We start from the raw sequence: 12,991 nt of genomic DNA, 5'->3' as shown, positions 1-12,991 counted from the left end.
GCCTCAAACCTGTTCCTGAGATGATTCTGAAATTTTTTAAAGTACAATGTCTGACTTTTGTTTTCATTACTCTTCCTCCCATTCATTTATGATTCTATATGATCCAATAGAATCACCCTTTTTACATATTTGTTAAAACCATTGATGTTTTCATCAGTTGTTTTCAATTATGTAAGAGAACTTTTTATTTCTGTGTAGGTCTTAGAGTCATTTAGAGATTGTAATAAAGACAAAAGAATTTCTCCATGTTGTAGTTTTAGGTAAGGTTCTTTCTTTCACCCTTTAGGTTCAATTCTATCCTGACAACATAACACATTTTTCCCATTTGCACTTTAACTTTTATTAAAATGAAGGAAGAATAATATTTAGCCATCTTACTTTAATCATTAAGCATGAGTTTTACTGTATTCTCTTATAATTTTTTCTAATGAGAAGGTAGCAGATTATTTTAGAAGTCTCTAGGAAAAGTGACTAAGTGTTAATAATCCTAAATGTAAATAGTGCTAATGAAATTTGGAAGTTAGAATGGAATAATTGGAAGCCTAATTCACATAATCCTTGTCATGGGTTCCTCCTCCCCCTTTTTAATTGAACAAAGTAATAGGTCATGTACTTGTTTTTACTTAATAATTACTCCAAATTATAGTGACTTAAAACAACTTCTATTTATTATCTAGTGGTCTCTTTTTGTCAAGAAATTGGCAGTATTTAGCTGGCTTCTTTCCTTCAAGTGTCATAGACCTCACAGTCATCTCAAAGGCTTGACTGAGAAGAGTCACCTCCAAGCTCACTTCACCTGTACATTTGAAGGGTACATGTCTTTGGACTGTTGAACTAAAGTATTTTATTTTCTCTCTGGCTGTTGACCAGAAAGCAATAGAGAGTGCTAACAAAATAGAAGTCATTGACTTCTGTAGTCTAATCACAGAAGAGACATCCATCATTTTTGCTGTAATTTGTTTGTAGAAACAAATCACTAAATCTAGCCCCTCAAATTTGAAGGAGGACATGAAACCCAAGGTATAGTAGGCAGGGAGGCAAAGGCCAATGAGAGCCTTGCCAGAAACTGCTGTCACATAACTTTACCGAATAATGATGAAATACTTTGCAGGTGAATTCAGATGATTTTCATTCTGTTTTTAATTTTTTTTTTTTTTTTTGGTGTGTGTGTGTGAGAGAGAGAATTCTATTTTAACAGGACTACTGCCTTTATAATTTCCTGCCTGAGTTCTTTAATTTCAAGTTCCTCACCAGCACTCTTTACATTAAAAGTATAACATTATAAGTTCTAATCTCTTTTGAGAATGCCAACTAATATTGGCTGCCATATGCTACCATCCTCTCTGATTGAGTCGATTCCATGTATTAGCAACCCTCCATCAGCTTGCCAGGGCTGTAAATCTGAAAAGAGACTGCCCATCTTTCTCCCTTGAAGTACATGGTGGATTTGAACCACTGACGTTTTGACACCGCATAACACACACTGTACCAGAGCTGCCGCTACTATTAGAACTGGTTAGGCTGTTCTGTAACTATGCTGTTTTAAGTGTCACATGTACATTTATTTTGTTAAAATTAGGGGATGGAATTTCTTTTCACCTGTACTAGGTTGTGCCATAGTACAATTAGGAGAAAAGCTTCGTTCTCAGACAGTGACCCTAGGCCAACAACATGACACTGTCTCCTAGAAACTTGTTGGGCATGGAAGTTATCAAGCACTCCCGCCACTCCCTCTCTCAAATTCATCAAGTTAATAATTTTCGTGGTATGGCCCAGAAGTCTGTGTATACCATCAAACTCTCTAGGTGTTTCTGATGCACTCAAAAGTTGTGGAACTATCATATTTATTTAGGTCTCTTAAAACTTGAATATTAATTTCCCGAAAGATTTAGTCAAGACTAAAAATCTTTGTACTGTTACATACGACTTTCAAGGGGGGGGTGTGGATTTTCATACTTGTTTTACAGATATGAAATTGAAAAGAAATGTAATACTTGGCATGATGTATTTCAAGTCTGTTGTTTGACCAAAATTACATGTTTTCAGGCTAGGGAAGGGTGTGAGGTTAGTTAACAGGAAATTTTGGATGAATTCTCTCATTCTCGTACCATTTCTCTTTTTTTAAACAAAGTAAAATATTTAAAAGCGATTTTTAGATGAGAATGATATTTTGGCATTTATTGTGTCTTAATGTCTTCAATTGCAATTTAAAATACATCTGATCATTGTCGACTACTTTAGTTCTATATCATTGCATAATCTTCATAGTCCTGTTTAAGTGAACATTTATTTACTAATAAAGAAGTGTACTGAAATCATATCTTGGTTGAAGTAGAATTCTCAAATGAATGGTCATTTCTACTTTTTATATCAACCTTTTGATGTATACATGTCAATTGGACAGACACCTGTAGAACATGATTTCCCTTTGACTCTGATCTTAATTCCTCTCAGGTGGTTTTGTATATATATATGTGTGTGTGTGTGTGTGTTCCTAACCTGTCCTGTGATAACAACCATAGTAAGACTGATATTAAAGATGAACTAGTTTTGACTACCTTATAGTGCATGTAATATTTTTTTTTGTTTTATGAAAGTTTCATATGGTTTTTGAAAATTAAATTTCGAGGGGGAACTAATTATTCTGCATGAATTCACATTTTAGTAAACTGTAGTGAATCATTAACAGTTATGATGCATGCTGCTTGTTTGCATATCCTTCATAGGCATAGTATTTTAGGAATATGATATTAGATAGGCGATTGATTTCCATGTGCTGCTCTGCTTTTCAAAATTAATTTATCTCAATGTGAAAACTAGTTCAGATAGTGGAGTTCAATAGTATTCTGAAAATAATCTTTACTAAAGAAAATTAGTAATAGATAATAAGAGCACTTAATTCTCTCTGCCTTTCTTCTCTTTCTTGTTTAGTTTGTCTATGGGACTTTGCTAGCTTGTATTGTTTGCTGGATTCTTTGAGCTTAGTGACTTTGGAAGTAGCTAGGTAATCCCAGAGTAGATGAGAGTTGCTATTAACTGTGGGCCAGTTTGGTAGACTGGTATGGAGGCCAGATGATTTTTGAAACATGATGGGTGTTTTGCATATCTTTTTTTTAGCTGATTTTATAATTTTAGCATATATTCTTTATTGCATGGGTCTTAAGAAAGATACCACAGTCTGTATTTTAAGGCCGTTTGTTGCCTCAGCATATTTTTATATTAAACCTCCTAACCTCGTATTCTAATAAATTGTACATTGGAAAACTTTTTAGTAAATGTGTGGACCAAAAAATTTTAAGGGTTTTTTTGGCATTAGTTTTAATGAATTTTTTTTAAATTATTTTTTGAAACATTTTTATGCCATTTTAAGATTTAGTAAACTAGTCTGGGTTGAAGTTACTATTTATGATTTAAAACTACTCAAAAGAAAATGTTTTCTTAAATTTTTTTCTAGTTCATCTCTTAACATTTGAAATTCTGAGCTCAATTTTAATATTTAATAAATACCAATAAAATTAGGGATTAGGGGACATTTGACCACGATGAATGTTTACACATAGTTTAAGGTTGAAATATAGGTAGACAGTGAATAGAGAGTTACATAAATTAGCATCCACCAACACTTGTTGTTGTTGTTATGTGCCATCGGGTCGTTTGTGACTCATAGCGACCCTATGTACAACAGCCCTAAACCGTGCTCTATCCTGTGCCAATCTCATTGCCTCTGACACACCCATCCCGATTACCCCAGTCGCTGAATCAATCCACCTCATAGAGGGTTTTCCCCTCCTGCGCTGTCCCTCTACTCTACAGCATGATGTCCCTCTCCAAAGACATGTCTCTCCTTACAACATGTCCAAAGTATGTCAGAGGAAGCCCCAGAATCCTTGCCTCCAAGTAGCAGCCTGGTTTAATCCTCTCTACGATGAATCTGTTTGTTTTCTTGGCAGTGCATGGTACATTCAATACTCTTCTCAAGCACCACAGCTCAAAGGCATCAATTCTCCTTTTGACACTTGTAGAACTAAATTTATCTTAATGTTTTATAGAGGTGTCTGTGTATTAATTGCCATATACATCTCTTTATATTTCACAAAGACATATGCAGCTTTTTGCATTTCACAAATAAGGGAATAATTAACTTTCCCTTACTTCTGTGGACTCTGGTGGTGGTGGTGGTGGTGTGTTGTGTGCTGCTGAGTCAGAATCGACTCATAGCTGACCCTCCAGCAAGTTTTAAGAAGCATTTAGTTGCAAGGGAGTTGATTGCCCATCTATCTACTGCAGAGTAGTGGCGAATTTGAACTACATGCCTTTAGGATCGCAAGGCAGCTTCTTAACACTAGACCACCAGAGCTCCCTATAGACCCTAGTGAAATATTCCAAATTAACTTTAGTGTCTCAATTTATTGAGCTTTTCAAAAGTGTATGATAGCAAACAGTGTCAGTTATCTTGCTCTGCCTGTATTAAAGAGCTCATTGATCATTTTACCTATTAAAATGTTAAAACACATCTTTTCAGGAGTCATGATATTAACATTGGTTATCAGATTGAGGTGTAGTATTAATTTAATAGAGTTTGATATTTGTGTGCGCACAAGTATACTTTTTAACTATTTTGTAACCTTTTCTGTGAATATAACTAGTAGGGAAAACTGTTATCAAGTTGTCTTTATCAGGAAAGGCAGATGTTATACTGGCATTGTTGATCCTCTGAAAGAAAACAGTGATTGTTGTGAGTGAATAGGCCAGGGGTTTGTATTTCAACGTTCGTTTTGGTGATGGCATAAATACATAACAGGTTATGAAATCCAGTTACTATATTAAATTTCATCACTTGTTTTTTAGGTATTCCAATAACTGTACCACCTCCAGGTAAAACTTTTTTCATGTTTTTTCCATCATTGTTAATAAACATGAAATTTCAAGCTTCTAGTTACAGGAGAGACAAGTAAGTGTTGATGCAGTTAGAATATGGAATAGGCTATTGGGATTTCAAGGTCCTATTTTCAGCTCTGCCTTTGCTTCATTCCAGTTTTGATTAAGACATTTGGTTTTCTTATGCCTATCTTACTCATTTCAGTAGAAATAGAGATTCTGAGAAAATTCTTGCCTCATCAGTTTTGAAGATTAAGAGTATAGTATAGCTATTAAAAAAAAAAAAAAGACTTTCTCATATCATAAAATACAAGACAAGAGAAGATTTCTTTTGACCTTATCATGGTTTCTGATTTTAACCCTGCTGGTATAACTGAGTAGTATGGTCAGAACATATGTTCTGAGCGGTACAATAAATACTCAGATGGATTCACAAAAAGTTCACAGTGGTGACTGATTATACTAGAGTGATGGTTAAGTGAGATAGTCCTTGCTGGTATAAGGGTAGGGTCAGCCAGAGTGGTGTATACCTGATTTAGTGTTTTTCCTTTTACATTTTTAAAGTCAGTTGTTTTTTAATAATGTGATAGGAAACCCACAAGATATATATATATATTTTTTAAAGAATGAGCCTCAATTTTAAGTGTTTTTAATAAACTGAAGTAGTGAGATAAAGTTTAGGTGTGGGATAAAAAGTCACTACTGATTTGTGTATGAATGTATCTGGGAAAGACTTAATCAGGAAAAGTCATAAAATGAAATCATCAATGTGTCCTTTTAGTTTTAAGAGCAGTGTGCTTGTGAGACTTAGTAAAACAGGATTGTGTGGTGTAGGGCTAATGTGGTAATGTGGTAACTTTGCACTTGTAAAGATGTTGACTAGAGAAGTTATAGCTCCTGAAACTAGATAAAGTGAAAGTGAACCTGGTGAACCAGAAACACTTAAAGCAGGGCTAAAAAAGGAGATTTATGTGGACTATGAGAAAGACTGAGAAAACGAGGATTACTTTTTTACATAGAATGCTAAAAAGGAAGTTTAAGGAAAGTGTTTTCAAATACATAAAAGTTTAGAGGAGAATGCTTCTTGTCTTCACTGATGACAGCATGTTAACTATAGTGTGAAGTTTAATCAAAATTATATATAGTACAGTTTTTACTAGTTAGAGTTTTAAAATGTGGATGGAATTCATATCCTAAGTTATGAAATTCCATACCTAGAGGTCTTAAAAGGCTTTTGATGGGGTTCTTTTTTGCCTACGTGCCTGTGAAAGCGTAGAGGAGATAAACTGTTAAGATCCATTTAGCTCTATTACTGTAGGTTTTCCATCAGGAGTTGTGAATTTTTGAGACTGCAGACCTCATGATATAAAGGTGCAAATTAATTTTCTTTCTAAGCTAATTCTAGAACTACTCTGTGTGCCTTTCTTTATAAAACTCTTTGGGGTTATGCTATTTAAAATATTTTGTGATGGATGTTCTCAGCCTTATGCAGTTACATATATACTGGTAAGATTTTAATTATAAATGATACATTTTAAGGAAATTTCTGGCTATCTAAAATTCAAAATAATTTTTTAAAGAGGTAAATAATAGTTTATTTTCTTTTCAAGTATAATAATTTGGTGACAACTCTATTAATATTTTATATATGGAAAAGGTAAGGCATTGAGATTAATGTTCTCATATTCATAAAATGGGCTGTGTGTGGTGCTGAAAATAAGACCGAGTGTCCTGACTCCCAGTTTGTGTTCTTGTGTATTAGACCAGATTGTCCATGTAATGTTTTATAGCTCTAGAAAAACTGTTCCTAAATTTAAGCTCCATTTTTTCCCCCTGTTCATTGTAATTTGTAGAAGCACCTTATGTTCCCAGAGAAATGTAATAATATGCAGCAGTTTTATTTGTTGACATTGAATGTACATTCTGTTAACGTGGTTTTTCCTCTGATTCAATGTTTCAGGTTTTCCTCCTCCACCAGGTGCTCCACCTCCATCTCTTATACCAACAATAGAAAGGTAAATGAATGTGGGTATTATTGATATTTGATTATTAATAAACTGTTGATAGAAAAACCAGATGTAACTTGGTAATTGTTTTCAAGTCCTAGTGATGAAGGATTGGCCTGCTAACTAAAAGGCTAGAATTTGGGGTCCACTAGACAGTCCACTAGACAGTCTATGGGGAAAAGATAAAGCCCTCTGTTGCACAGCCTTAGAAGATCCTCTGGGCCAGGTTAACTCTATCCTGTTATTTGTTGTTAATTGCCTTCGAGTCAAGCACGACTCAGAGCGACCCTGTGAACGAAAGGCCTGAAGCCTCCCTACAACTATTGAATTTATCAAGGTTCATACTGTTTTCGGAGGCATGTTGTTCTAAAACTCTATTCTATAGGATCTGTATATCTTCATCAACTTGATGGCAGTGAATAAACAAACACATATAAAATAGAGAGTACACTATGCTAGTTGGCTTTCCTAAAAAATGAAAAAAATATACCGTAATATCAAAACAACCAGGAAAGCAAAATTACTTTTAATTTTTACTTGATTTATGATACACTGATTCAGGGGTGGTGAAAAACTTGATTCGAACTCATAGAAACCCTATACAACAGAGCTGAACTGCTCCAGAGGATTTTCATAGAGTTTTCTGGAATCTTTACCGAATCACAATGTCACAATTTTGTCCTGTGGAGCAGCTGTTGTGTTCCCACTTCGAAACTTGACTAGTACTCTAGTAATCACTTCATCACCAGAACTTCTTTTTCTGCCATAAAGAAGCTTTAATACTACCAAAAAGAGTGTTATGTAATGAGGTAAATAGGTTGTGATCTGGGAGGGCGTCACAGCGCAGAGCAGCGTCCCCAAAGGGGACATGGTACCTTCTCCCATGCTTATTCATAGCCAAGAATCATTGTGATTCTCTGCGGTAGGTTTATTTAATAATTTTTCTTTCTTCTCAGTTTAAGAAGCCTATTAGTGTTTTTAAGTATTGAAAAAATAAAATTACCAACTTAGGGCTTATTAAGTGAAGAATAAATTAAAAATCATGGTAGTTTTTCCTTGACACTTTTTTTTGTAGCCAGACTATTAAAATTAAGAACCTGTTTGCATAATAAATTTTCTCTTCCATAGTGGGCATTCCTCTGGTTATGATAGCCGTTCCGCGCGTTCTACATTTCCATATGGCAATGGTAAGTAAGCCATTAGTCGCCTGGATTTATTTTTAATCAAAGTGTTTAAATAAATAAATAAATAAAAAACATAGTTAACGTGCTTAAAGTAATATCTTACAAAACAGTTTAAAAACTATAAGCAATAACTAGAACTACATTGCCAGATTAGTCAACAGAATACTTTTATTTAGAACAATTGAAAAAAATTAATGAAATATTACATAATAGGTATGTTTTTCTCTTCTTTTCCAATGTGATACTGTTGTAGGATATTTTATTTGGTGCTTATGCTTATAATTTTATATACAAAGTATAAATGCTGATGTTTGATTAGCAGACACTTTGTTTTCTATAAAAGTTTACATTTGGAAAAGAATTTAATAACAAGGTATGGTTATAAAAGATAGTAATAGTAGTAATATTTCTTCCCTAAGAAGGAAAGAAGAGTGAGGGAGATACTAATTAATGATGTGACTTTTTATTGTATTTTTTAATAATTCATTTTGTATCTTAAAAAGAAATTTTAAATGTTTTTTTCTTCTAGTTAACATCTTTTTTATAATTTCCTATAATCTTAAACTGCCTACAAAAGTAATGATTACTGAGTATTTTATTCATTATTTTATTCTTAACGTCATGAAATATAGGTTCCATACGTAGCTCTCAAATGCAGCCAAAGGTTTCTGTCTGTCCCTTGTTTAATTTTCATGGCTCCTAATCTTTGTTTCCTGAATCATAAATTCCTTCAAATTAGTTCTTATCTTTTACCCCCCTTGATTTATTTTCTCACTGTTTATTTTGTGATTATTCTAAACTATTTGGTTCCATTTTCTCTTTCCTCACTCTTGGTTATTCTCTCTCATTGCTGTTGAGTCAGAACTAATTCCTAACTGATCCTCCAGTGGGTTTTTCCAGTGTTGTGAGTCACAAGAGAGGGAGGGAATTGCTCATCTTCCTCCTGTTCACCTCTCACAAGTGTGGATTTCTAACATCACTTTGTGTTTTGATCACTTGCTAAGTCACTCATTCATTTGAAAATATTCTGCATTGTACTACATTTTAGTGCCATACAGAAAGTTCTGTAGTGAAATATCCTGAGGCAATTTACAGGCACCTACGAGAGACCCTCTTATTAGTTATCTATGACTTAGAACTATATAACTAAATAACATCTTTCTTATCAAGTAAGTAAAAGGAAAATAGATTCAAGCACCTTAGTTCTGGCATTTGATAAGCATTGACATTTTCATTGTTAATTTTTTTGATTGTAGCTGCTTTTTCTAAGATTCTAGTTCCCTTTGCTTTCTGAATTTGGAGACAGTATAGCATAATTGGGTAGCCTATATTTGAGTCCTGTGTCCATCTTATCTTGGTAATTTTGAGTAAGTTAAAGAACAGAAATACTTTTTCTCATCAATAAAATTTGAAGGGTGCTTTGGTGGCCTAGTGGTAAGAGCTGTACTGCCAACTCAAAGACACATGGTTTGGATCCATCAGCTGCTCCATGGGAGATTAACTCCCATGTGATTTACTGCTTCTGGATGGTCAGCTATGAGTTGGTGCTGATTCCTTACCACATAAGAAAAATTGCTATTTGCCTAGTGGATAAGGAAATGCACTACCAATCCAGAAGCATGAGCTTGAATTCACCAATTGCCCAACAGTCTCTTGTGCAATTCATGGCTTCTGAAAAACTGTCAGAAGATCGGCTTGCAATCAGTTCCAGCACAACCTCCCATACAACAGCATGAAGTTTGCAAAGTGCTTGTTAAAATACTAAAGACTCAAGTAAGGTCATGTATTAATGAATTAAAATTTTATCTGTCTTGGGAATTAAAAAGCAAAGCATTCTTGCTTGGCTGCTGTATTCCTTGATGCTTTGCGTCAGTATAGGTAAACATGAAGAATAGTCGGTATTAGAAAGAGCAAGACTTTATTTTTAAATGTATCAGACCACTCCCATTATGGAAAATTTATTATTTTTTTAAATGCTTATTAAGCATTTAGTGTTTTCTCAGTGTCTTGTGTATGCATTGTTTATCAAAAACTATCTGCTCACCAACCCCAGCTCTTGTTAAAGAAGTGAGATTTTTAAATGAAGGCCACCTTTACCAATAATTGTGAGGCGTAAGAGTTAAAGTGGAGGGAAGTTGAATGTTTTCTTTATCCTAGTTGGACAAAGCCTTGTAATGTAGATAATAAGTTTAATTTCTGTCTCTGTTGGTAATTGTATTTTACCTCAATTTAAGAAAAAAAGTTGTAATTTTGTAATTCAGTCTGGTAACTCCATCTGGGAGATAAGCATTTTTACTGACTTCTAGTTCCTCTGAAGGTCTCCATGGTTGGTTTTCTGCTGCTGTTGCTTGTATGTGCTATGATACATGTGAATTTTGCTCACTTAATTATCACTACTTATATCTTTTCTCTCAACTAGTAAAGTTCTGTTACTCTGTGGGTGTGTGTATAATGGGTACGGTTGTGTATGATGAATCTCTACTCTGTATGGTAAAGATTTGGTGGATCTGTTATGCCTCAAATTGCAATATGGAACAATGCAAGAAACCTCAAAGTAAAATGGAATACGCATATCGTACCAAAAAGAACATTTAAAATTAACTATTTCAGGAGGTGGTATAATTAAGAGCCAGTGGAAAAAGTTCAGGAAGCATTGGTAAAAAGCAAAGGCTCAAGAATTGATAGGGTACCAGTTAAAATGGTTCAATAGATGCAGTATGCTCACTCATCTGTACCATGAAATTTGGAAAACTTGACCAACTGACTTAATTAGATTCCTATTTGTGTCCTTTTCATATAGAGGTAATCTAACAGAACCTTGAAATTCGTGTCATTAATATACAAATAAGGTTTTGTTGGGACAAAAGAAAAATAGTGAGCAATTTTTTTTTTTCGCCTATGAACAGAACAGCTGAAATTAGTGTCGTTAATAACACAAATAAGGTTTTGTTGGGGGGAAAAAAAGAAAAAGAATGAGCAGGTGTTTTTTGTTGCTTTTTTTTTTTCAAAAATGAAAAATAATCAACATTAAGAACTGGTAGAAATTCAGGCTGGTTTTGGAAGGGGCCATCAATCAAAGGATAGCATTGCAGATGTCAGCTGGATTGTGACTGGAAGCTCAGAATACTGGAAAGATGCTTACCTTGTGTTTTAGTTGGCTCTGAAGAGACGTTTGACTGTGCAGATCATAAGAAATTATGTGTAGCAGTGCAAATACAGGACACTTGATTATTTTCATGCAGAACTTGTACATTGACCATATGGTAGTTTCTAGATCCAAACATAGAAGTACTGCAGGGTTTAAAAGCTGAGAATTTGCAAATCAAACTATTCTCTTTTTACCATACTTTTTAAGTAGCAAGTAAACTGAAATGTTGAATTATATGAAGAGCACAGCCTCTGACTTGGAGGAAGGCTTTTTAACCTACAGTATGCAGATGACACAGTCTTGCTTGCTGAAAGCAAAGATGACTTGAAGCACTTACTGATGAAGACCAAAGACTGCAGCTTTTAATTTAGATTGTACCTCAACATAAAACAAAAATCTTCACCACTGAATCAAGTGACATCATGCTAAACAGGAAAGATTAAAGTCTCCAGGATTTCTTTCTTGTTTCAGCACTCAGGGAAGCAGTAGTCAATAAATTAGATGGCCTCTGGTCACCCCTGGTGGCTTAGTGGTAAGGAGTTGTGCTGCCAGCCTAAAGTTATACAGTTTGAATCCCCTAGCTGCTTCTCTGGAGAAAGATGGGCAATCTCCTGTGCGATTTCCTGCCTCTTGACAACCCACGGGGTAGGGGGTGGGGGTGGTCAGCTGTGAGTTGGTTCTGACTTGATAGTACACAGCAACAGTAGCAACATTCCGTTGAAGATCTCAGCTGCATGATCTTGACTCAAGCTATGATCTTTTCAGTGTGTGTAAAAACTGGACATGAATGAGGAAGATTGAGTAGGAATTGATGTCTTTGAAGTGTGGTCAGTGAAGAATGTGAAATATTCCATGGATTGCCAAAAGAATCAATAAATCTGTTTAAGAGAAAAAAAAATAATCACACAGTGTTCCTTAGAAGGGAGAATGATGAGACTTTGTCTCATGCACTTTGCTTATATTGTTAGGAAGGACCTGTCCCTGGCAGAAGGACATGTTTGGATTCATGAAAAAACAAGTAGGCCTTCAGTGAAGTGGATTGATATGGTGACTGCAACAATGGCCTCAAACATAATTGTGAAGCTGACACAGGACTGTGTATTGTGGTGTTCTATGAGGGGCCTGTAGTAGTACCAACTCAACAGCACTTATAAATAGAGCATTAGATCTTTCTGCTTGTCTTGTGTTTCTATGAACTACTCTAATTCTATATACTCCTTGCATCTCTATGGTTAGATTTAAGTTGTGTGTTGTCTTTGATGTTTTTGTTTTATCCCCCCCCCCCCATTGATCTTGTAGCAAACTACTCTGGTGAATTCTTAACTAGAAGTTTCAAAGTCTTTTCAAGCAGTAATAGCTGTAGACATTGGCAATTTCCCCCTCTCCTTAATCATCCTTCCTCCTTCCTACCTCTTTTGTTTTATTTTTTTTTTCTGATTAGAGACTCCATTTACTGTTGAAATAAAATGGAATTTTTGCCTTGTGTTCCTTCTAGATATTTACAATTAGCTTTTAAATATGAGGGTTTTTTTAAAAAAAATAGACTACTGTACCAGATTAAGGAAGATTATTTTTCCGTTTTCCTAGGACTTTTAAAATGTGAATAAATATTGTTTTAACTTACGCTTTCTGAAGTGATTGATGAATTTTTTTTCTTTTTTTTTCTTAACCTACTTAAGATTTTGAGATTGAAGTTCATTTGTGAGATTGGTACTGCCCTGATCGTGCCTTCTGTTGTTGTGTGCCGGAAAGTCCAAACCAACTCTTTTATTGTT

At 34.6% G+C, this 12,991-nt stretch overlaps 1 protein-coding gene across 3 annotated transcripts in view; it reads left to right on the top strand.

Moving 5' to 3' along the window:
• FIP1L1 (factor interacting with PAPOLA and CPSF1) overlaps positions 1-12,991 on the top strand; it is a 102,041-nt gene that overhangs the window by 80,734 nt on the left and 8,316 nt on the right. For 2 of the 3 annotated variants that reach the window (XM_006898092.1, XM_006898094.1), the window contains 2 exons: positions 6,839-6,893; positions 8,013-8,071. In XM_006898092.1, coding sequence (XP_006898154.1) covers positions 6,839-6,893; positions 8,013-8,071 — 114 coding nt within the window. Of the gene's footprint in view, positions 1-4,848; positions 4,876-6,838; positions 6,894-8,012; positions 8,072-12,991 lie in introns of all 3 variants that reach the window. The other variant, XM_006898093.1, reaches the window with a different exon arrangement.

This window comes from Elephantulus edwardii, unplaced genomic scaffold (assembly GCF_000299155.1).
Source record: "Elephantulus edwardii isolate Elephantulus edwardi_28Jun2011 unplaced genomic scaffold, EleEdw1.0 scaffold00220, whole genome shotgun sequence".
NCBI lineage: Eukaryota > Metazoa > Chordata > Mammalia > Macroscelidea > Macroscelididae > Elephantulus > Elephantulus edwardii.
This window is presented reverse-complemented; position numbering and strand designations above follow the sequence as displayed.